Genomic DNA, 26,789 nt, shown 5'->3' on the forward strand with positions numbered 1-26,789 from the left:
ATATTTGTGGCGGGGTACCAATCTCCTTTTACATTTTAAACAAGAGAAATGAGGACTGAGTATATCACATGGCATATTGCCTTCAGAAATGAGAAAGAATTACAGCTCTCACAAGGTAGAGGCAAGATTTAGATGGTACCTTCTGAAGAACTGATAAAAGAATTGGAAGAATATTGATTACACAGAAGACGAGGAAACAACAGAGTGCTGATAGTTTACCTGAAACAAATGAAAAAACATGCATTAGATATCCTTTGAACATATCAACAATCCATGAAAAATTGATTTGATAACCATGACAAAGGCTTTACAGGACAGTAAAGAACCTTTTTGGCTCGACGGCAAGACATCATCACCTCTAATCAGGAGGACATTACTTAGGATGTGAAAGTAATGATTCTATCACCAATCTTTGTGCGACAAAGAGGACACTCAGAACAGGCAAGAGAGCAAGGTTTACACACTGGGGCACAATCACATCAAGGTTCATTAGCCCCAAAATAGAAAAGACGAGTAACATATGACGTATTTGCAATGTAATAAAAAGTGAGATTGCTTACAACAAAAGTGCCGACATGGGAGAAGTACCGCAGCAGTTGGTGATTCAAAGCATACTTTACAAACATGAGAATTTGCATCGCCATTCCCAATAGGGTCAACTTCTTTCTCCTTCATCTCTTGAATTCTAGCCTGAATACAAGGAAAGAAGGTTAATAACTATTCAAACACATGTTGGGATTAAATTATGCTGTTGGGATTGTGCATAAGCAATATGAAACGGAGACTGCCTAAGGGTTAGCGAGGCCGGAGGATGGCCTCCGCCCCTACTTTGCGTGACAAACCCCCCACACACAAAAAAAAAGCGAGATTGGGGTCACCCCTATTAGGCACTGGAGGTGGCAGAGGCCCTCCTCCAACCTCGGCCGCCCATAAACCACCTGGCGCAGGCTCATCAGCCGTCAGAGATGTCATAACAGTGTCGCCATCCATGTGGAAGTCTCTGATGGCCTCCGAACATCCAGTAAGGACCCCCCCTCTCTCACCTTCCCTCCCTCCGCCCTTATCAAGCTTTGGCAAGAGCTTGGATGGCCTCCGACAGCCGCCAAAAGCCCTCTCTTCCTCTCCCTCTCCTTCTCTCCCCCTTTTATCTCTCTTCCTCTCTTTCTTCTCCCTCCTTCCGAGACGGCCGCTGTGCCGTTTTGTACACCAGAATCGAACTGGTTTCTCATCGGGTTCGACACGGTCTGAACCGTCCGATTCGGTGAACGATGATATTTTTAACAATCTATTTAAACAATAGTCCCTCAAAAAATAGAAATCCATTTTATTTTAGTATTTCATCTGATGTATCAATTTATTCTAAAATAAGAAAAAAAGAATCATGTAAATAGATTACATCTTGCCTATGATAAAAAGATTTTTTTTTATGTTCCCCAGTCTTATTGGCACATGTTCTAGTTAGTAAAAACGCCATAAGATCGCATCTTGCCCATTATAGTAACAAGGCTAAGACAAAAATAACTTAAATTAGATCACGAGAGCCTTGGTTAAATATGATATTGAACCATATAACAAATTCTAGAAAAACATTAAAAAAATATAGAACATATTTGCCTCTCAAACATTAAAAAAAAAATCAAAAATATCAATTTCAGTAGGTTTCATCAAAAACTTCCGAAACCCTACCGAAATTGGCCTAAACTGAACGAAATTGACACAAATTGATTATTTCACTCAAATTTCATATTGATCTTCAACAAAACAGATCTGTCTCGACCAAAACAGATCAGTTTCGGTCAAAACTTCAAACCATGATAATAATACAGAAGTAAAAGCAAACTAAGATATTAAGATTCAAGTGAAAAGAAGTTGCATATGCACCATCTTTGAACAAAGTATAAGAAAAGGCACTTCATCTTTTAATTTAAAATGATGAATACCAAATTTTACCTTCAGACGAACAAGAAGAGGTTCTAATTCAGGACTTTGATTCACTTGTTCATTAATTGGCTTTTCCAACACATCTGATGTCTGTCTCTCTTTAAAAAGATTGTCTATACATTCATTATTATCTTCTTTTTTATCACATGTGAGGTCAACTCCATTGCTGAAACTCTTATCAACATTCAACTCTGATATACCTGAAGCCTCTTTCTTTAGCTTAGCCACAAGTACCCACATTCCTGCTAAATCATTTTCTAAAGTCCTTTCTCTTTTCTTTGCCTCATCAAATTTCCTCTTGTACTCCTGTTCTAGAAGCTCTTTTTCAGCTAAAGCAGCTTCTAGAGAAGCTTCCCTTTGTTTCCTGGCTTGCAACTGCATCTTCATATCATCCATATCAAGACTGCAACACTCAACATCGCCATGTACTATGCTACCAACTTCACCACCCCTACTTGCTGGCCGGCCTCTTCTCGCTAGATTGGCACATTCAGCTCTGCTTTCTGAAAACTTACGGGTGGCTCCACCACCAGCTCTAGAATATGCCAGATCTTGAGCAACTAATAATTCTTTTCCCTGTCTTGCATTTTCTAAGGAGAGCCTTGTTACTTCCTCAGCCAAATTTTTTAATTCAACAGCGCGGAAGATGCCAGTTCTTTAGCAAACAAAGCTTCTTCAGCCAATTTCTGATTTTGATCAAGCAACTGATGGTTCTCCTCAACAAGTTGATGTCGCTCAATGTTTAGTTTTTCATTCTCAGCCTCCTGTCAAAGTACCAGAACAAAGTTAACCAATTTCAAAAGACATCAAGGTGTCCAGGCAAACTGACAGTTTGAGCAGTAAAATTCAGAGAAAGAAAACTCAGCATCCAATTGGCTATATCATTGGCCACAACAAGTGATAACAATTGATTATAAAAATGTATATGCCTGTTTCCTGAAAGAGAGAGAGAGAGAGAGAGAGAGAGAGAAAGAGACATACTTATCAGATGAAAAATGACAAAACGATTTCCTAAATATTTTTTGAGTCAGTTCAGTTAGCCTTATGACTTATTATCACCCCAAACAATGAAATATGAACCAAAAATTTATCTGAGAATGAGAAACATAACAGATCATAGCATGAAAGCAACTTGGTTATTTGATATAATTATTATGTCACCTCTCATCAAATTATCACGCCTGCAGGTCAAGACATAGCTGTGTGCATGATGTAACCAACTTGATCAAGACACGAGTTCGATGGACATTCCGCTATGCATATATGTATATACACCTACACACACACACACACACACAGAGAGAAAGAGAAATACATATGCACAAACATAGAAACATGTGCATATGCAAATAATGATGCACCGTGAGGATGCCTGGTATCTTCTAGACTAAATAGTCAATATTATATTCCTCATTCAACTGTAGGATGAACCATAGTCCAATAAGCAACCAACAAACAAAAGGAGCACTATTATAGGAATGCATTTGGAAATGGAGCATCTAAGGGAGGTTTTCTTGAAAATTGAAAAGGAAAGTGCCCAATATGTGCAAAAATTACTAGCTTTCAGCATATGCAATACAGATGCACCTACCAATGCTTAGATATGCAAATGAATTTAATTCTTGAGTTGCATACAAATAGCTGATGGAGATGATGTTATTTGGCAATTTTAGCAGCCTCTTGTTACAAAATAGATCGCACACAAGACTAGTTGGGGCATTTTCATTGTATCATAGAACGCGTCACATTAGAGAAAAATCCAAAATAAGCAGAAATGTCATATAAGGAAAATTAGTGAAGATAAGTAGAGTTATACAGAATCCTCCACAGTTCTCGTCAAAGTAACAAGGGTGTACTTGGCAGAAAAATTTGCTTGGGAAAAACTATTCTCATTTACTTAAAATATGTATAAGAATAGAGATATTATAGCTTTCGAAAAAATGAAAACAAGGCAGCACAGTTAGCCTGATGTTACTAGTAAATTTTTCAGTGCCTGATATTTATCATAGCCTATGCCAACCGAATGAAATACTAATCAAGAGATACACCATATAATAAAGCAGCTTTTATGATCACACGTTTCTCTAACAGAACGTGTTGTGGGGATAAGTGCTGTTTTGAGTGATCCACTGAAAGAGCCCACTGAAACATGTATCTTGACAAAACTGAATAATATGTAAAGAAGAATGAACTGCTCCAGAAATTAAATGGCAGTTTGAATTATAGAAATAGAATTGAAGAAATTTGATTATAAAATTATGGTCATTAAACTCAAGTGTAGATAGCTTGTCAAAAAGAAGAAGAAGAAGAAAAGCAATATACTACCAGTCTTCTACATTGATTACAAAAACTAAAGATCTAAATAATGCAAAATTTGACTTCCTCTTATTACCAACAAAAATTTCATGAATGAATATATAACATGGAAGGCTTGGAGGCCTGATGCATTAGAGCCTGAAACAGGAAAGACTTCATTAATCTCACTAAGTATCCCAAAATGGTGAGACTTTGTGTGGGGCCTAGAGTCTGAAGCCTTGAAGGCTGCCTTTCCTGAACTCCTGGCTTCAGTTTCTTTAATTTTTTTTTTTTAAATTCCTGAACCAGCAGAGAAACAAGTGTTGTCTCATCTTATAAATTTGACCATACCCACACACCCCCCCCCCCCACCCCCGGGCAAAAAAAAGAAAAAAACACTCCCCCAACCCACTGTAATGTAATGTATGCACATGCATCAGACTTTCTAAACTCTTGAGGCCGATTAAAAATAATTAACAATGGTGATATACCTATACATAAACACGAAAACACCGAGTGAAGAATGACGCTTTAGAGCATCATGGAGGCCAACCACCACCATGCAAGTCAGTTTGCATAAATGCAGTCAAACATTAAGGATCAAAGAGATGACCTGAGACTGTAGTTTGCTCCTTAAGTCACTAATTCCTTCTGAGATACACTGTTCTGGTGACTGGTCCATTTTGGCTGAAGCAGCTGCTGCTGCAGAACAAGCACTTTCTCTTGCAGTTCCTTGTTCTCAGAACACTGCCAGAAAAATAGAAAGTCAAACAATGTTTTGTTTAAAAAAGATCATAACAGTGTAATATTTGCTTATTAGGCATCATGAAGTGGAATGAACACACACACACACAGCAGACCACAATCAAGTAATTAAAAAAGGGCAGCTGGTTATAATATTTTCCCTATGGCAATAGTGTAAATGCACGTTGGCAAAACACAGCAGACCACAGAATATAGAAGCTAAAAACTAACCTTCTGTTGTAGCTGCTCCTGGAGAATACGATTGTCCGCTGTCTTTAACTGCACCAATTTGTATATAGAAGTCATCGCAATAAACAGTTAAAATACAAATAAAAAAACATATAAGGATGCAGATTAAGAAGTAAAGAAAAAACATGACGTCTTCCATGGAACACTTAGAAGCCTGAAAGTTCGAATTCATGATTGCAATAATAAATATTGTAAAATCAAGAATCACCTCTAGCTCAAATCCCTTCTCATTGCACTGAGCCATTAACTTCATGACAGTCTGATTAGAAAAAAAGAAAAATACAATGTCAAATTGAATGACAAGAAAACTGACAGAACCACTAATACGTAAGTGTCAACCTTAACAAAAGCAGGGGATGACAGAAGCGAACCTGCTGCATATCAACCAAAGATGCGTTGGACATTGAGGCCTCACCACTCTCAATAATGCGTTGTTCTAAGACCCTCATTTGCCTTCGTTTCTCTTGGATCTCACGCTCCAAGTTCTGAATCTGTTGCCGATAAAATATGTGCTCAAAAAATCTTTCAAAGAAAAATGAATTCAATGAGAAATGTAATTTCACTGTCAAAAGCAACTCATCAATATTGTAATACAAACAACAATAGGTCTATCCATCAAATGAGCAGGATAAAAGATGCAAGACTAAATAGAGCCTCAGGAGTCAGGACAACATATTTCTCTAGTAAACCACCAACTTGGTGAAGAAAATGGAATAAAAGAAATAGAAGCATTGGGAAAACAATATTTGAGAAAGATGGGTTATACAAGACTATATATTTGCAAAACCTTTTGGTAATAATATATAGATAACAGTATAAATAGAAGCCTCAGGAGTCAAGACAACATATTTCTCTCAGTAAACCACCAACTTGGTGAAGAAAATGAAATAAAAGAAAATAAAAGCATTAGGAAAACAATTTTTAAAAAATATGGGTTATACAAGACTATATATTTGCAAAACTTTTAAGTAATAAATATACGTAACAGTATAATGCAATAGATAGACACCACAGATCTGGAGGTACAGTCTACGGACTGTACATGTCAAGGTAACCAAATCGGATAGGTAAGCAAACATCTGTAGCAACACAGGTTCATAGAATTTGATATTTCTACAAAATCTCAGATTGATCTGATGTAAACCAATTCACAAAAAAAGAGCAAATCAAACCTATCTTTGGTAACCCAAACTTAACTTTGGATTGAATGATGAAATCAAAAGGATCAGTTGAAGGGGCCTTCTTTTTTGGTAAGCACAGGGCCTTCGTTATTCAGATAGTTCTAGGGATTTGCTTCTTTTTGAATAACTCAAGCTTGCAGATAGGAACTTTTCACTTAATACACAGATCCATGATTGGAATTTTCTAGAGGTACTAGTGCGCTATTTATTACTTACTTCAGAAATAGCAGATTTCAGGAACCCAAACATTATACTGCACAAATTGGGACACAACGAAGCAACCTCAAGCAAAAAAAGGGAAATGGGATACCCATTAACTGGCTATCAAGATGTTTGCAGTAAGCAATAATTTGGGTCCAGTATTGTGTTTCAATTGCAAGGGATCAAAGAATACATGTGCATTCAATATGCAGTTGCCACCACTAGTTCTTAGTTACATCTATTGCATGGCTTATGCAATGCAACCAATTCTCATATACTATCTTTCAACAAAACTTTAACTCTTGTGCCTAAATTTTTTTCTGATTTTTGTTTAGCATAACAAATTATTTAATTAACTGTGCAGTGGCTAATTTTGGTGTACTATGTTGTCTATAATATTAAATCCTTGAATATGGTGGCAAAGCTTCAAAGCTTTTAGCCCACATTGGAAAAGAAAAATTCCTTCCATTCAGACTTATCAGCCTTCCTTCTCTCTCTACTTGGTTGAGTCTACAAAATCCTTCATGCACATGCCCACCTTGCTATGTTGTGTCATATCACGATGAACCAAGCAGGGGATACGTTGGATACTATCTATGACTTTTGCATTGAACAAGTATATGTTTTAACCACCTTGCCCTGTAAGACCAAAAGCTGGATGTGTGGACAAGTTGTTCAGGATATATCTTTTGTGCAAAAGAATAATTACCTTCTTTCATGACTTCAACCATTGGATCGTGCAATGGCCACTTTGAGATCTATACAAACTGATGAAAGAAAGTGTGGACTACTTTGAGATCTGTGTGAGGTGTGATCCAGTGGTTGACAACGCGAAAAAATATTAATCATTCTTTTGCAGAAAGATACAGCCCAAACATGTGGATGTGCCTTGCAGGAAGCAACCTCCGTTGTCCCTAAGATATCCACTAGGCTTCTATTGCCTCCTTGTATAAAGAGGTCTAATGATCCACATGTGCACTTCAGGCTCAAAAAATTTTCAAGCAAACAGCAACCAAAGAAAAAAGGGGTATCACAAGCATTCTCAGTCCAGTGATTTTTTTGCATCCAAATTCTTTCAAGAAACCACACTTTTCTTTATGTTTTCAAATCATCTAATTCATTCGGCAACAAGAAGAAATGGTTCACCTCACTTTTTGTGTATGGACAATAAAGCACTTGTTGGTGACTCCACCCCTTGATCCTATGACAGCAATATATATTTTTCTCCCTTAGGTTTTCCTTTTTTTCCGTTCTTTAAATTGCTTCTCTTAAAACATATAACTTGCCTATGCAAATTTTTCACTTTAGTTTAGAAAGATAAGCCCAAAATCAAAACTATCTTATAGTCAGAAGGCATTATTAGTAAATAGAAGAGTCGTACTTGTATTTTTGACCATCAGGATCATTAACAGACTGCTCGACCAATCTTTTTAGTGTACTAGTACTGAATGCAATTTCACCAGCAAGCATCTTAACTTGCTCCACAAAGAGATCCATTTCATCTGAAGCAGTCATTCCAGTCTGCAAATGTAGAGCAAAAACAAGATATTGGTCATCACTACAAAAAGCAGAGCACCACGATGACATAAGTTCATGACACACAAAACACCATCAGGAAGAAGCACGACAGTATCAAGCTCAGATCATCCAGCATGAGTAAAATCTCCATGTAAAAAAGATAGAAATACTTTGAAATTCTAGTAGAAAGAAAACATTCTTCAATACTTTATTTGTCCTAGATTCGAATCTATCCATGATAAGCCATGTGCCCTTCATTGTCACGCAACGTTTGCCATCTGGATACAAAACCCCATATCGGTACCATGCTAGTACAATGTTGGTATGCCCAATACAGAGGCAATTCAGCATATTGAGACTCAATAAAGACCCTATACCGAGTCATGATTCGGTACCAATATGGTGGTAAGGTATGCCCGGTACAAGGCGATATGCACCAATATGGCAAACCTTGTTGCTAGTAGCTACACATACTACGAGAACCAAAATATCCACTTATATGAAACCTGGGAAGCACGGATACGGCAAAAGGGCTGCCGTACCGGTGCCGGATGCATATCCGATACAAAAATGCCGGGGACACGATGTGATACGTACCCACCATATGTCCAACTGTTTTTTTTTCTATTTTCTGATTTTTTCGGCATCGGATACGGCCGGGTACGGTTGGGATATGAATTTTGCCATTAATGAAACATTAAAATGGCTGGGATATGGCTTAATGATGCTTAAAATGGGAACTGAATTTTGCCATTAAAATGGATGGCATTTTTGCTTGTAATGACTATACATTAATGATACTTACTTTTCAAACAAAGATGCTCTTAAGCTATAAACTTATGATTTGTGTTTATATGCTAAATTTATCTTGAATATTATGCTTCTATATTAATATTATGTTAATATTATATTTTTTTTAATATACCGTATGCCAACCATATCGTATCCTATATTTTTAAAAATTTATCGTATCTCCGTATCCGTATCGCATCGCACACGTGTTCCTTATCATCTCTGTGATTCCTAGTATGAAACTACTAGATGGATCATCACTTAGAGAAAAGCTATCAGTAATTATATCTCTAAGCTTAATTTGGATGTCAGTTTTCTAATCATCTGGAGAGCACTAGAAAATGTTGAACCATGTAATCTATGACCTATAAAGAAATAGTTGAAAACATCAACAGAAGGATTGCGGTAGTCCAACAAGCTTGAGAATTAATAAGGAAAATAAAACCCCTTCCAGTCAAAAGGAAAGGAGATTAAGCCTTGTTCAAAACAAGCATGGTCACACTGTTGAAAGCAAAAAATATAACCAATGCAAAATGCTAATAACATAAATCATCCATATTGATGGGTTGGTCACATGAACACAAACTATCATATCACATTTCATCATAATTCCCTTCAGTGGCAGATCATGGCAGGAAGGGGGGTGAGGGGAGTGGAGTTGCAAGGCCACAGCCCCGCTAAACATGACACTCATTTTATTTGTAAAGGCATAATGCCCAAACATTAGCACACCAGTACATGTTGATGCTCCAAACAAAAATTTTTACTTCAATACCCAACAGCCCTCCAACTCCTAGCACAAGGCCTGCTCCTTAAAATATTGACATTTGACTTCATGTAAGATAAATAAAGAAAGAGAGATTGCCTCTATCTAATCCAATATGATTCAAATCTCTACTCTCATCATGAAAAATTTAACCATTCTAAAATCTCTCAAACCGGCCCCTCCTCCCATATTTCTATCTGTGAGGCAGTGACTGTACATTTGACTTCTCTTCCACTAGTGCCTACCATCTCTAATAAATGACTAAGAAGAGAACTTTATAGGCATACTTAATCAAAGAGTGCAGATAGCAAATCTATTCGAAACACTGATGGATTTATGAATCGGAGTATCACATCCTCCATCAAGTGTTGATGGCACTGAAGACGGGCCTATGGGAATCTCTCAAAGTCTCATGGCCGCATGAATCTCTTTCTGAAATGAAAAATCAAATTCTCTCTCCCTCCCCATCCCCCAACCCCTAAGAAAAAAAAAGAGAAGAAAGAGAAATAGAGGATTATGTCAATTGACTGGGAGACAATCAAAGTCTCAAACTACTGATCTTTCAACAATTGGCATCGAAGATTCAAAAATAACTTGTGTTGACCCTCTTCCTCTTATCTGAATGATACCATCATATATTGGATTGTTTTTTTCACTGCATAATGCCATAGATAAGGTACATGATTTTTCTGGTTGACCACGCATTTGAGTATAAGATGAAATTTTGATGAAATAGTGAAATTTAGCATACTAATTGTCAACATTAATTCTTGAATTAACAAAATGACAGTATAGATTTATATATGAAGGTAAGCATATGGATATCTATACGTATATATGTATATAAATGAATAAAGAAAGAAGGACATTATTAGATGAACACTTCTTGAGCAAAAGGATTGGTAATCAGATATAAGCTAAATATTTTTCATTGTTAACATCTATGTCCCCCAAAAACTAAATATAAATTAGAAAATACTTCTATGCTTGAGCTGTTAAGACCAAAATTGGTTTAGCAAGGTTGACCTGCACATCTATGTTTTTAAGTAGTAATTATGTTTCTATCAGATTCGATATTTTCAATTTATAGTCAACAGATACATGCCCCACTGGCTCCTGCATGTCTCACCCCCAGAAAGAAACTCATTTGCCTGAAATCTTAATCTTCTTTTTCTATTGTCAATACAAATGAATGGTAAGTGGGCAACTAATATTTAAGAAAGGAAAAAAATATGCAACATTAATACACAATATACTATGAGCTAATTTAAACAAAGATTAAAAAGCATAGCATCTGAAGTCAATAGCTATAACCAATCCCACCGATAAGTTCACCCACCTGATTTGATTCTGTAACTGAGCTACTGACTGAGGAATGCTCATCATTCAACTTGCTTGAAGACCTCTGATGTTTAACATCAGATAAAGGGTCCAACGGATCTGATGGAGCAGAAGATAGAGAGTCCTTTAGGGTATTCTCACCTTCTAAAAGCAGGGGAGAACTCTCGCGCGAAATTTCCAGTTTCTGGAATAAAATAGAAGTGCAGAGTGCTCAAATTCAAAACATTGTGGTCCCCAATTTCAACATGTGAGTATCAAGAACTTCATAAATCATATAGCCTTCCATGTCAAACAGATTTGACATCACTAAAGTTGCTAATCAATATATATGGTCCATAAAGATTATATTTGCAGAGGATTCGGGGAGAAAGGTTCTAAAAGAATAACTGACTGCTATGGCAAACAAGCACATGGTTAAAGACCAAGTATATTATACAGAATAAGAAAAAGTAATAATGCCTATTTGCACTAGTCTGAATTTTCCAGTTAAAAAAACTCACATCATCTTCACCTAAAGACTGGCGGTGCTGATGGCCAGGCAAATCAGTCAAACAGCCAGGAATTGAGTTTTTTGAAGAAACGAGTATCAGCTTGGTCAGCCTCTGTATTCTACTCATCAAAGCAGCTTTTGCTTCCTCTTCCTCCTCTAGACGAGACTGCATTTTTACCTGACCCTCCTCTAGCTGCTTGTACAACAGAAAAGAACGATCACTACTCATCAAATACATGATAATTCAGTGAAGATCAATATTTTTCTACAAGCAAACTTCAGAACAATCAGTAAGGTGAAATGCAATGTGATGTACAGTTATCCATCTACAAATAATAAAGAGTGCATCAAACCTGTTGTCGCAAGTTCAAGATTTCTTCCTGATTGACCCCAGTAAGAATTCCTTTCTTGAAATGGTCAAGCTCTTGCTTTAGGATTGCTATTTCCCTTTGATACTTTTTAATCAATGACTTTTCATCAATAATCTAAAATAACATAATATCTTAAAATTAGCAATCTGTATTCCTACAAAAATGTATTGGGCATTCCACAAAAGTTTGCAATTTACATATACCCTATTTCGAGATGCATAAATCTCAACTCGCTTTGCCCTGCTCGCAAACTTCAATGTATTGTGAGTTTCTTCCATGTTACTAGATGCAGGAGTAACTGTGCAAATGAGCTGTACAAAAACTGTTAGTATTCTTTAGGCATCACCCATATTTTATCTAACATGCCATGAAAAGCATGCAAGCACAGAAACAAACATACAAAAGCATTATATCAAAATATAAAAGAATATGCCACAAAGCAGCCACCGTAATCTTTTCTATAAGAAGCAAGAAACATTTCAAATCAAGCCGATTAAATAAATAATCACTTGGAAGAAGCAGGAAACATGTTAACTATTTTTCATAAACAAAACATAGAGACTTACTGATACAAGACTGTGCCCACTCAATGAGGATTGCAGAAGGCGAGTCAACTTAGAATCACGATAAGGTATATGAGTAGCTTTCCTTCACTAAGCTTTCCGATAACCTTCAAATTTTCATAATAAAGTTAGTCTTTAACTCAAAAAAATGTGTACCAAAAGCCACAAAATTATTCAAAATACCATGCTCAATAATATTCAAGATTTTAAATACCGGTGGAATGCAAGGCATCTTATTGTCCCAAGTGTGAGGACAGGATGAGTTGGGAAATGGACGTGGACAGAATGGGACATCCACTATCCTTAGTTTTGAGATGTGGGGCATTCCATTCCATGGAAAAACTGGGCTGGCCCTATCGCATTGTAGAAAAGATCTTTGCAATTTCCATTATGTATAGAAAAAGGTACAAACAGAAGGTTTGCACAAAGATGGTGCTAAGCATGTACTAAAATTGATTCCAAAAGGAGACCATTAGTTGTTTAAGGCCAGCTACATTAGCCTATGTTGCCATATAGAAACTTGATCATCAAGATAATGATGTTTTCCAACACGATCATCATACATCATGATATAGAAAATAAGAATCTTATTAAGCAAAGAACCTGAAAATTATGATCCCTATCGACAACAAAGAATAACCACACCTCAACAAACAAATAAAGATACATTTTCTATAGGCTTCCACAAAAAAAGTTATACAAGTGAATGAGAGTAAAGCACTTTTAATCTCAAAATAAATTTTTCATGATATTTGCTTTGAAATACATATGGCCACCAGAACCTACTGTTCCAAGGGTTAGAAGACTTTTGTTTATATATGATCCTTCCTTTCTCCGAAGTCCGGTTGTTTCAGTCTTCGAACTCTCAGACCCTGCTAGGTCAATCAGATTCTAAAAAAGAGACATCAAGAGTTACGAACTAAAAATATAAAGCATGAAAATATTGTAAATTCGTATGGCTAAGATTCACAGCATACAAGTTGAGAATACATCACTCCATCATACTCATCGCCATGAGCACTGCTTTCAATCATCTGTTGAAATAATTCATTAATTATTTAAAAAAAGAAAGAAAAAAAAAATGAGAGTGGGAAATCTATATAAAGCAAGATAATGCTGGATATGGAATGAAAAACAAATAAAGGTGCAACTACTCTTCTAAAGCTATAAGACTATAGCGTGGAAATGAATAATGATAAAAATGTAAAACAGTCAGTAAACCACAGGCATGGTATACACAGAAATATACAAACAGTACAGAAAAGTGATAATGATTAAAAAATTAGGAAAAAAAATTACATACTAACAGCACATAATATTCGTGAGCTAAAATCCTACACTTTAATTTCCACCCAAATCATTGCTGATGACACATCAGTTCAGTTTGATTTCAACCCAAGGTGTTGGCTGAGCAGGAAACAAATTATTGTTTGATGAAGAATCCTAACACATTTCATTGGAAATGAAAAAATCATTCAAAAACAAATGCATCTGAAAATTTACATACAAGCATTTTGTAATCAAATCATTTTTAAACATTCTCTTCTACATGGATACCAATTTTGATTTTCCGCTTTTTATACATTAGCCATGGCATGCTTTACAAAGTGATTCAAAAATTAGACTGAAAAGTTCAATGAGTCAGCAGTCAACTGGAAACAGTTTTCTTGAAAAGTGTTGCTAAGACCACAAGTGCATAAGCAAAATACTTGAAGTTTTTGGTGAGGGTACTGTAGGAAATGAGAGAGGAATGAAAATGGAAATTGCATGGATATATGTTTATTTATTTTTTTAGATATGGGTATCCAATGATTGAATTTCAGAAAATTTGGGTTTTCATCAACTCAAAGTTTGGTAAAAATTCAGGATCAAACAGAAATTGATCAAACAAATGTTGAAATAGAGCATGAAAGCAGGTTGAAAACCATAAAAGACAAAACATAGAAGAAACATGACAAAAGAATAAGATAACATAAAGCCACCACACACATGTTTTCTAATACCAAGGTTTCTGATATATGTTAGGATGCTAGCTACCCCTTCAAACTTGTGCCTCACATACGTAGGTAATATGAATTGAAGACTTCAATTCCACGAAAGCGAAGAAGCAAAGTATATTTGGATGAATAATTAGTGAATATGGGAATAATTCCCCCAAGAATTGGAGTGGATGGATGAGATGTGTAAAAAGGTGTGAAACTAATGAGTTTCCCGGCCTCCCCTCTACCAAAATTTTCAGGATAACAGTATATATTTATTTATAGAGGTAAATTTCACAAAAACATTTATTTAAAACAAAGATTAACGAAATGTGAAGTTTTGCATTTTTGGCAACATTTCTCCTCACTAAACTCCCAACACAAGGGAGATATCCAAGGATATGGCTACAAAGAAATCAAGGACTAGATGGATGAAAGGTGGGAGTGGAACAAAAAGAAATCTTAATACTGCAGTCCCATTTTTGAGATAGCCCAAATCACATTTTAGACAAAATATGTTATCATGGATATTGATGTGATTGGAAACTTGGGAGCCACACTCCCTCCAACAAATAATTACAAGTGTATCTCTGTCCAAATACATCAAAGCTGATATCCCAGCACCCCTCCTTAAGATACACCACATGTGCCATACCGGGCAAACAATGGCAGACGGGCATCAAAGACAAACAGCAAGGCCAGTAAATACTTGAGCAGCACTTTGCATATACCCATGGCATCAAGCAAGCCAGATGGTAGACCTAGCATAGAGCTCTTTCCCCTTGGTTGTTGTCTGCTCTTCTCCAAAGGAATGGGCTCAATGTGTTCGGATACATTATAGGATGTGGGATGGGTGGTAGGAAGCCTGGCAAAAGCAGTTTCACAGCTCAAGGTTGACAGCTTCTTGGCAAGGGATAGGATCTTGTGGTAGAGGTAGGACAAGGGCCCCTAAGGTGCTTTTAAGATTATTGACCCAGAGAGATCAAGTGTTCAAGGGCATAAACCAATCTCTCAACCAATTAAGACAAAAAAAAAAAAAAAAAAATTAAATAATGAATTTTAGAATTAGTTCCATCTTTTTGTGTCTAATAGCTTTTAAGTTCTAGGTCTTACCTCTTTCTTCCTCAATTTAAACAAAAAGACACTGCACATCTGAAGAAAACTTACTTGATGTAAATCTGAGTGGATTGATTAAAGAACTAGACCCTTAAGTCATAAGGCAGATAGCAAGAAAAAAAGGATCATAATGTTCATCAAACATTTAAAAAGAGAGAAGGAGACATGAAACAAGTCAACAAAAAGCATAGCATTTCACGTAACAGGAGTAACTACCTTAGCAATATTGCAATATAACTTTTTTCAAAAGTATTACAGCATACCAGGGTAAATATTGTGTGACTTCGGCTACTGAACAAGTTAAAATTATTAGAACCAACATGACGATGCTCTGCAAATGTAAAACAAGCAAATTACAATAAGATTGTCTAGAATCTACCGGTAAGGATGCAAACAGATAAGGCCTTCAACTACTGCAAAATTCAGATGATCAGAAACTTTAAAAAATATCTGCCAAAAACATTTAAAAAAAATAAAACTTTAGGAAATAGTATATTGACAATGACTTGCAATAATATGGCAGAAACAGCATTTCTAATGCATATGCAGTTATGATTTTAAACCATACATACAAGCACAAGACCCACATACATACATCAATACGTTTATATTATCAGGTAGAAAGTTGGGTATTTCTAAGGAGGCATGTTAGAAGACTTTTAACAAGAATGGATTTGCTTAGAGGCATGTATGGTCAAAATGGACAGTAAATTAGATATGTTCTAAAATTCATCTAAGAAGCTACCTCAATCAGTTATCCGGTAGATTCTTAATAATCGCTAAAATTTAATATGATCATCGCAAGCTTGGGCACTAAATAAAAATTTTCATATTGCAATCCATTAGAGAAGCACAATGGTCAAATGTCAATCAGATAGACACATAATTTGAAGAGCACCAAAGTATTTGGGACCCTCAGATTTCCAAACTATAATTGTCAATATCATTTTACAGATTCCAAATGCCAACAAGCAAAGATGACAGCATGCCATCCCAGCAAATTAAGACTCGAGGAGGTTTATGATCGGGCACTATAATGGTTAGAAATTGCCATACAATAAAAATTTCTACATTAGTGGAATTTGAAGAACTAATTACTGAGATGTCTATTTGACTACAACTATAGGTTTCCATTTTAAAGAACCAATGAAACACAACAAAAAAATTTACCAAGGTCTTGTATGCAACACAAAAACAATGCAGGAAGAGACTTGCAGAACATAGTCAGTAATTTAAAAATTGCCACTAAGAATATCTATGTGAACGAATACCATCATGTCTTTGCAACAGTGTTTCAGAACGTTCATGCCAGTTAAGAATAAAAAAATACAGTAAAAGGTGACAGTTACTTGAGTGATGATGGTATTGATCAGATAGTTCACATTGCTCAACAAATGTGACCATATGGACCCTTAATGCAGAAAGACAATAGAAAGTAAGATTAACTGAATGATATACAAAGATTATTTAACTGGATCATCATTTTTCCCTCACATAAATGGTGGCTTTTTGCAAACAAGAATCCATCACCTATGAATCTCAAATGGTACATAAAAGCCCTAACAAGGCCAGCAAGTCAGGTACATAGGTCTAAATATGAGCATGTACATTACATTAAATATATGCTGGACAGCATCGCTCTTAGCATTGCTAAAAGAAAATATGTGAAATATCAGACCATGGAACCAAAAGAATGAAGAAAAAACTCCATTGTTGTCCGCAGCATCAAACAACAATAGAATCTTTAATTCCCTCAAAACATTTTCCAAAAGTCAGCCAAGAGAACCAAGGTTTCAACTCAGTATCCCACTATGCTATGTAGACATGGATACGTTAATACACAGCACATGCCCATGAGCAACAGTAAAAGGCCAAAAAAATCATTACAGAGCGAAGGTTACTTTGATGATTTTTTAAAGTGATATCAGAACTTGAAACCACTAGGGCCCTACCAACATTCAAATTTTATTTGAAAAATGGAGAAGAAAAACAAATTCATGTTTCCAATAACAAGAAAAAAAAAAACCTCTTTTACAAAATTGAAACATTTCTGCAATAAATAAGTCAACACTAAGTATATGTTCAGCTTGATGGGTTTACACTTATAGGTTTAGGAAACAATTGCTAACAATATTCCTTCTCTGTGATATACTGATATTTGACAAGCTTCTTTGCAGAAAAAAAATAAAAATTAGCATAAAATGAAGCAAATAAAAAGATTTGCATCCTATAGAGCATTGTTTTAAGTCTGCAGATTGAAACCTGCACCAATATCACATCAATATTGGCTAGTATACTACAGTATGCTCCTGTACCAACACATGGCACCCTGCTGGTGTTCCCACAACATCATACCATATGTCAGTACAGGGGCACCTTACTGGTACCATACAGGGCCAGTAAAGCTTTCCCCATATCAAGCTATACAGGATGGTACTTAAAATGTTGAATAGAATTTTGTAATAGAACAATGCATTCTCATATGGAGCATCACCTTCACCAGCAGCAATAAAAGAGAGTGCATGTCCAGGAGACAAAACAACTTCCTCCTTTATGCCCTCAACATAAGTTCCCTGCAAAATTTTAATGCTTACTGCATGAAAAGCAAGAACCTTTTAACAAAGGAAAAGAAAAGAGAGGGAGAGTAGAGGGATTTGTTAAAGTTCCAATTCCAGAATGGAAAGCTAAAAGTATAGAGAAAAAGTGGCCAGAGATTTTTAACTCAATAAATCTGAAGTTCCAGAGATTTTAAAAGTTCATGATAATAACAAGAATAATTTGGGTGGATTTTCTTCCCATTTTCCTCAAAAAGATAATAACAAATAAGAGCATTAGTAATCACATAAGCAAAATGCGATCTGTGTCTCTGTGATCACACTTTTTTTGGAACATTTTTTTAATTCAAGTAGTCACAATGGCGAATCTTCTATTATAGCTTTACAACACTCATCACAATATCAAAGCAGGAATTTGTAACTTCTAAGTCTTCCCACCTATCCTCAAACCATCAGCCAGGACACATGATGTGTATCCCATGACAATATGTGGCTTTTGTCACATGCCATACATGATCATCAACAATGCTTTTAGGAAGTTACTTTGAGGCTACCTCATATGCAAAACTAATCATGTTGTCCCTTTCTAATATATTACCAAGCATTATCATCTCAAAATATTTATCTCCATGATGCTCATTTACTGCATGACCAGGTTACTTGACCATCAAATCTAATCTGTCCACAGTACCTGTTACATACTTCCGACTGCTTGTACTTTTGAATATCCGCATTTGTAATACATTTACAATTTACAATTATCAGCAACAGTACTATGAAGCCTCATATCCTGAGAACATAAGAAAACAAAACATTGCAATTTTTTGCTTAAAGCCTAAAACATTTAACTCATTCCCAATCAACATTTCTGCAAAAAGTAACATATAAACCAACACAACAAGAAGTGTAACGAACAAGGGTGGATGAACAATAAGATGAAAACAGACAATTTTACAAACTAAACCACATAGAAGTAATGATGATAGCAATTTCGGATTAGTACTGGACATAACACACGTCAGCACACGCATTCAGTAAATATACTGATGGTAAGGGGGGAACAAAAACATGCAGATCATTGAATTATAATGAGCAACTGAAGTTATATAAAATTATAACAGGGAGCAATTAATTGCAGAATAAGAAAAGAGGGATCTGATGCAAAATTAAACAAAACAAGCATAGAAGACCATGCATAGACACATCCATTGAATTGGGTTAGCCTTTGACTGTTTAATTAAGATTGATTGATTATACTAAAGGTGTAAAACCAAATATTTATTGTTTTGGTAATGAAGCTTCAAACCTGAGCATCTTCTCTGACACGTAAATTCTGGCCGGTGGGGTCAAGCAAGTCATTTATCACCTGGAATGACAAACATACAAGAGTTCTGCAAGTCAGAAATTATGGAACAAATATACGATATATTCAAGAAATATAATGACGGTGAAAGTCATGGCACTGATAGAATGTAAAAGAAGTTGGCAAATTTATTACAAGCATGATAATAGTAGACTTCTAATAATCAGCATGGAAATTATTTGATGGATTAGTCAGTAAGAAATTGATCATGCCCTTTGGGAAATATTATATTATATATATGAACTCCACATAAAGGGTAAACGGATGAGCATAATATGCTTAAGATATGAACATAGGATAGACTGAGAATGACAAGATTCTAAGTTCTTACATAAGTTAAGAATAAGCGGACATTCATTTGCATTCTCTCAATTTATTAGTGAATACTTACCTCGTTATATATTTCAAGATATGACACACGAAGTAAAAATTCTCTTCCTGGAGTCTGCCAAAAACATAAGTGTTATGCTCCGACATATCCAATGCTTAAAGCATGCTAAGACTATTAATGCAAGGAGGAAAATTTAGCATATTGACAACGTAAAAATTAATAACTTTTTGAAAGTCAAAAAATAAATCAGAGATGAAAATCATTAGATAATGTTCAGGATAATGGTGCATTTCCTTGTGTATTGCATCTTTATAGACCATAGATCATGTCTTCTACTTTCTACAAGTCTGGGAGGTATCCTACTGTATTGGACTACTGCCTCCATATTCTATTGCATCGTTGTTACTTATCCAACTTGCTGGTCAACTTTGAGGATGTAATCGCTACAGTGGTTCTGAAATAGTCGTCATCATCTCGAAAATTTTAGATGCTTCACTTTTTGTAATAGCTTACAATTAGCTAACATTACCTTTAGTTTTGGCAAGAGTTTAGTTCACTTTGCACAGATATGATTGTTCTAGATAGACCAAACTCTAACTGGAACAGCATGCATCGCAGAATTTCTTCATTTTCTGCCAGCATTGCCAATGAAGACTGGTGTGCCCGAGATACCCACAGGCGGTTCACCCCCATTTTTTCCTTTATATTTTCCGATCAGGTGGCAACTGTGCCTATAGAAAGTGAATGGGACTTTTGAAAGTCATCAAAGAATGCTTATTTTTCTTTCTACCAAGTTCATCTATTAAACTTGTTGAATTTAATTTGGGCATATGGTTATATATTATTGTCACCTCTCCCTATGTCAAAATTTGATCAATTGCTTGCCTCATTGCAACCCATCTAAGAATCAAATTAAGTTTCATAGGCCCTAATTGCAGCTTCTGAAGTTCCTTCTCTTCTTAGTCTTTTATTGTTACTTTTTGGCCGATATACTAGGATTATTTTGGCCTTTTTAAGTGTTTCCGGTAATATATCAGTTCTCCTGATCTATCTGCTCATTTCATCTTTCCATTTACTTAGTTTTCTAACAATACTTCTCTTTTTTAAAATCCAGTTCTTCTAATCAAAGAATTTATCAATATTCAGAAGTTGGCCACTCCAATTCATGCCACTTTGTTTCCCTCAAGTCACAGTTAGCATCACATCATACTCTAATTTTTATCAAGTGGATATTTTTGTTTCAAGATATGACTAACATTAATTCTGTCAAAAGGCCCGGTAGTCGGATTATATCAGAAAATATGACAGTCAATTTAGAATATATTCAAACAAAGACCCATTGCTTAAGACTAATCAGCAGTATTAGATAATGATAAAATATATAACCTTTTCAAAAGACAAATATAGAACTAATTGTTGTAAAGTAAGTTGTGTAGCAAAACTTCGGCTGTCCAAAAAATCATACTAAGAAGTTGTTGCGCATAGTTCGTTTTGGCCAACTTGACAAAAATAAGTGAACAATATGTTTATATAAGTTTGTGTGTTAATGCTCATCATACATCTTGGATAATGCTGAAGACATCCTTGATGGCTAATGGTATGATTCCAGGAGATTTCTGATCGCCCTACAAAATAAAAAAAATAACCAATAAATAAGTCAGTAAAACGATATTCCCATTAAAATTTGTGTCAATAATATTCCCATTAAAATTTGTGTCAATAATCAAAGGTCAAGACATGGAAATACAAGAACAAATGAAGACATGATAGGCAATGTCCAAGCCTAGCAATATGATGACTAACCACCATGCCAGACTCAATGTATAAGATTATAAACAAAACATAGATGACATAATGGTGACAGCAGGAAATAATTGTTAGACCATGAAATTCCAAATTCTGTCCCTGTTGGAACATTTATAAGCAACAAACTGTAAGTAGATATTTTTTGGTAAATGTTTCATGCCATAAAAACAAATATTCATCCACAAGAGTTAGAACAAGATCGCAGTGTTAGTTGATCCCCAATTTGATGTGTTAAAATTCATTAAATGCAGTGTTGAGTTTGCATACAGGCATAATCTACTTGACGCAGCAGTTAGACTCAAAAAGAAAACAACCTAAACCCGAATCACACACCATTCCTGGAACAGCAATCCTAACTCTGTCACACAGAGAATGTGCCTATTTTAAAATAATGCTCAAACTTCTACAACAAATTCTTGATTACATTGAATTTTATATCCAACTATTAAAAGCTGTAATGAGTGTATCTACATTGACCATGAATGAGGTAAACTTACTGACATCTTGCAAAGTGAAACAGCCAAAACAACAATTGTTTTATAGTAAAACAGTATGAATAAGCAAATATTAAAAAAAAATGCATGACTGCAGATAATTTTATTTAAACAAAACCACAAAACTAAATATCAGTTGTTCCATTTGTGGGAGGAAGGATGATCAACTGATCTTACTACCAAACACCAGACAATCTCTTCACCATGGATTCAACATAGCAGTTGATACACAGGCATACCACAAGGCTTGTACCAGCCTATACCACCAATACCATACCAGAGTGCCTGTTGTGCCATCCAGTACCCTATATCAGTATTGTGGCATGCCATACCACTCAATAACCAGGACAGGTTTGTGCCTCTGAATTTTAAACCTTGGCTTTCAAGTTAAAAACTCAGACATATCCCATTTTCTCAAGTTACAGAGTGATGACAATGCCCAGATGATGAAAAATGTGTACAGCAAACCTAAAAATTAAGACTAAAGAAAACTGAGTCAAGCTTACAGAATTACAGACTTGAAGTTGAAGAACCATTTGAAATAAGGAGCACCATCATAACCAGATTGATTCATATGCATGTGTAAGAGGAAGCAAGCACCAATCAACATACTATATTTGAACTGATTAGTGAAATATAGAAACCCACAAGTGTATAACACAAATAGTACACTATTCTCAGGAATGACAGATCATATAATCATCAGGACATCAGATTATGGAATAATTAACTTACATGCATAGTGTGAGTTTTCCCACTGCTAGTGACACCATAGGCAAAAACGGTTCCTACAAGTTAACAGAATTATGATGAGGAAGGTTTTTTTTTAATTCAGTTATCAAGAGAGCACTAAAAAGAAGCATGATGTAATAAAGCAATAACCAATCACACAATGAAACCAGTAAAAGATATACAAGATACTGTAAATAAAGAAAGCCCCCCTTCACTGGGATTAAACAAAGAATCCTGAAAAAAAAAAAAAAAAAAGGTGAATAAAAACAACGGACAGGATACATAAGAATATATGTGATTTTCGAGTTCATTACTTCACCAACAAGGGCATACACTAGTTAAACTTCTTACAATAGCCAATAATATTGTTGCTCATGAGAAACAGATATGTGAACCAAAGATTTCAAATTTAGATTTGAAGGTTAGGCCCAGGCTTTGTAAGATTATATCTGGATTTTCATATATGAGCCTGACTATGTCTACTAAAATTTCGCTCCAACAGTAAGTACTTCTTGAATGCTTTGAAATTGTAATGCAAGATTAGATCTGGATTTTCATATAAGAGCCCAACTACCACTATTAAGATTTCATTCCAACAGTAAGTATTTCTGGAATGCTTTGAAATTGTAAATTACCCTCTAAATTGCCTAAATGTTAACAATAAAAGATTTTCAAAATCCCACATCCTGTTGATCCACGTCAGCAATACCAAGCAATATCAGATAGCAATCTCAAACACTGCTTTGGCTGTAATTTGTTTTATTCAATGACCCACTTTTAGAATTACATATGTTGCAGCAGTGTTGCCATCAATATATGCATGAATTGTTCCACAAGGATGTTTACTGGCAAGTACTAATTAATAGTGCAGCAGAATAAAGTTGATAGCATGAAATTTCACAGTACTATAATGCCTCATCTGGATACTTATATGAGTTTTGAGCATTATATTACTAGACATCAAGCTGGAATATTTCCATATGGACGATTAAATTTAAAAAAAATAAATAAAAGATTACATATAGAATGGGAATAGAAATAACGTCTTCAATTCGTGTGGTAACATCATTGGCATTAGTTTTGCCCAAAATTCTTGCTGTGAATGTGCAGATCTATAAATTCAGCATGTGACAAAAACTCGACTTGAACTCACCAGGACCATGATAACAAATCTCTGTTTAGTGTGTGTCAATCAGTCAAATTTAACAAACTACAAATGCAAATGTGGAAAAGGCTCATTTATACATGTTTTTCTAAGGCCTCCCCACCAACCAACTGCCCTACAAAGTCTCATAAAATGCCAGGGATTGACCCTCTTTTAAAAGCTTTGTATCAGATTTTGAGATGACTGTGAAATCTTTAAGACTCTACTAAATAGTACCATGATAAGCAAGCCACCCCAAAAGGATTGACGAAGTATTGTGGCTAAAATTCAATCTTGAAATTTTATTTCCAAGACAAATACGGGAATGGATATGGAACACAAATCAAAGTGAAGAAGGCTAAACAGAAGGACTAAGCAAATTTTGTGATTGGTTGTCAGTCCAAAAACAACCCTCTTGTTGTTCAAATCCAGGGCCACGCAAATTTAGGCAAGATAAGGGCCTACCATGTAATATAAATGGGCTAGTTGGTGGATAAGGACTTCTACCTTACCAGTCACAGTTTAAGCTCATACAACCAAAATGCAACCTTCCAAACTTCCTCCTGACTTGCCAAAAGTCTAAGGCCTTTTTGGATGAAGGAATATATTGCCATGGTTAAATTAAGTCTTTGGCTAAAACTGAAAGGAAAACCAGTGACAGGAGAAAAGAATTTTAGGCAACAAAACACCAGACTGTAGCCTCCACTGCCTGCAATACAGAACAAATGGGATAAACAATTCCACTAGAAAGTTGATTTTCCTTATCCTAATCTTTTTGGGATATCACAACCTAAAGTTTCTTCAACCAGAAGATTTCTTCCCTCCCACCATTAACTCATTCCTAGCAGCAAACTTACATGGAAAATTTCCAGAGTATTTTATATTAACATGCAAAGAGCCCCTGAACAAAGTCGAAGACGATAATGATAAGTAAACTATACATATAGTCACTCATCTGCTCGGACTGAATCAAATATTTTAGCTGCTGACTAGCTGTTTTGTCATTAGCCAAATTAGCCAATTTATATGTTGCCAAACAAGTAGAGTTGACGCATATCATTAATTAACTTACTAGTCCCCTTTTAAAAGGAAAAAGATGTATGAGGTAACACCAACAAAGCAGACATTTAGTCCAGCTATTGGAGCTGCACTTGCCTTACAAACCCAAATATCAATGTCCAAATAACAATAATAACAATGTAAGCATTCATAGACATGTTTTGAAGCTAGATTTTCTCTTCTTAGAAAAACCAAATCCGACCAGTGAGATTTAAGAACAACGAATCTGACTCGAAACTTAAATCCACTTTTCTGTTGCTAAATATACAAGACATTAAGAGTGGAATGCACTTGCAGCTAGATATTAGAACCAAAAACTAAGGAGATGTACCATTGATGCCCTCCATTGCAGCTTTAACAACAGGACGAGCAGCCACGTCGTAGACCGCCAGAGAAGTTATTGCAGGACCAAAGACTCTATCTAAACAAAAAATAAATTAATTTAATACCACGAGTGCTTGCATTGTACAACTAGGGAGGGGGGAGGGAGGAGATTTACAGAGCCAAAAAAGAAATCAGATGAATATATCAAATATGAAGAAATAATGTAATGTGAGTTCTTGATGACCTAAAATGCCCACACATGAATCAATTGCAGCAATAAACAGACTATCATGATCATCTGGTCTTCATGCATTTGCACAACGTACAAAATCCATATTCAATCTATAATAAACTACAATGCATGTATTTATAAATCAAGCTTATGCAATTTTGCTGCTAGAAAGTTGAAATTCACATTGCCAACGAAAATCTAGGTTCAGCTGATTTCCAATGGGTTATTTCATTGGCAAGTTATCAGATTCAATTCTAATTTTTAATAGCTATAGTTTAGTTTGATCAGCTAGTCGAATGCAGAAGTACATGCCAATTTCATTCAAGAAGAGAACACCATGTGAAAAGGTATGAAAACACAGCAAAATAAATATAAGGAACACTTAACAGCAAAACTCTTGCTCAAAAACATATATATAATGGATAAAAGAAGTGCTTACAATCTAGATCAGATCTCGCATTGCTTCTTAAACTGAAAGAAATTAGCTAAGAAACATTACCAAATGCATAAGCAGTGGCCGGATTGTACTCGCTGCGAACTGTCTTATCTCCATCAGCATACCAGGCAATCTCATCCCCACGCTGGAATTCCCGTTCACTGCAATCACGCAATCGACACAACAAAAGAAACCAGTTCTAGATCCTCAAAACCTAGACCTCCAAATCCACCCCAACCAATCGAAGAAACCACGGATCCATCTAGACTCGACCAGATCCAGTCTCCTTACCTCAACGGCCTAAACCTAACGGTCACCGTAATGCTATCGCCGGATCTCGAACCGTCGGCCGGCTCCACGACGAGCTCATCCGCTGGAAGGTAGCTGATCGGAGCGCGGCCCCTGGAGGGATCGGAGCGGCCGCGGCTAGGCGTCACGGATCTCGGCATTCCCTTGACCGAGCTGCAAAAGTGGGACGAAACCGAGGAAGGCGAAGACCTCGGGATCAGCCGCCCGTTCATGAACGAGGACGAGGAGGACGACGAGGAGTAGGAGCTCGAGAGAGGCTTCCGGTAGCCGAAGGGGGAGCTGCTCCTCCCTCTCGACGACGACGACCCCGCCATGGCCCGCACTATTCGAGCTCTCTCCCCTCTCTCTCTTTCTCTCTCTCTCTCTCCCTCCGCCGAAGAGAGGAGAAGAAGGAGAGAAAGGGGTGGGGAATATAAGGGGTGGAGTGGAGTGAGGAGGATTCGGGCGGTCAGACGTC

General features: G+C 36.0%; 1 protein-coding gene across 1 annotated transcript; it reads right to left on the bottom strand.

Annotated features, from left to right (window-relative positions):
• LOC105043503 (kinesin-like protein KIN-7K, chloroplastic) lies at window positions 1–26,789 on the bottom strand. The gene is given in 28 exon segments (XM_073255780.1): window positions 1–219; window positions 327–463; window positions 561–690; window positions 1,951–2,582; window positions 2,585–2,705; window positions 4,850–4,924; window positions 4,927–4,983; window positions 5,212–5,259; window positions 5,438–5,488; window positions 5,601–5,727; window positions 7,999–8,132; window positions 11,027–11,212; window positions 11,529–11,711; window positions 11,872–12,003; window positions 12,093–12,200; window positions 12,456–12,535; window positions 12,538–12,559; window positions 13,239–13,343; window positions 13,430–13,486; window positions 15,811–15,878; window positions 18,042–18,120; window positions 19,409–19,468; window positions 19,857–19,910; window positions 21,356–21,421; window positions 22,832–22,884; window positions 25,363–25,452; window positions 26,087–26,184; window positions 26,315–26,789. Coding segments are annotated over 27 exon segments (3,234 nt in total). The 5' UTR covers window positions 26,647–26,789; the 3' UTR covers window positions 1–219; window positions 327–377.

The sequence above is a fragment of the Elaeis guineensis genome, chromosome 4, assembly GCF_000442705.2.
Source record: "Elaeis guineensis isolate ETL-2024a chromosome 4, EG11, whole genome shotgun sequence".
Taxonomy (NCBI): Eukaryota; Viridiplantae; Streptophyta; class Magnoliopsida; order Arecales; family Arecaceae; genus Elaeis; species Elaeis guineensis.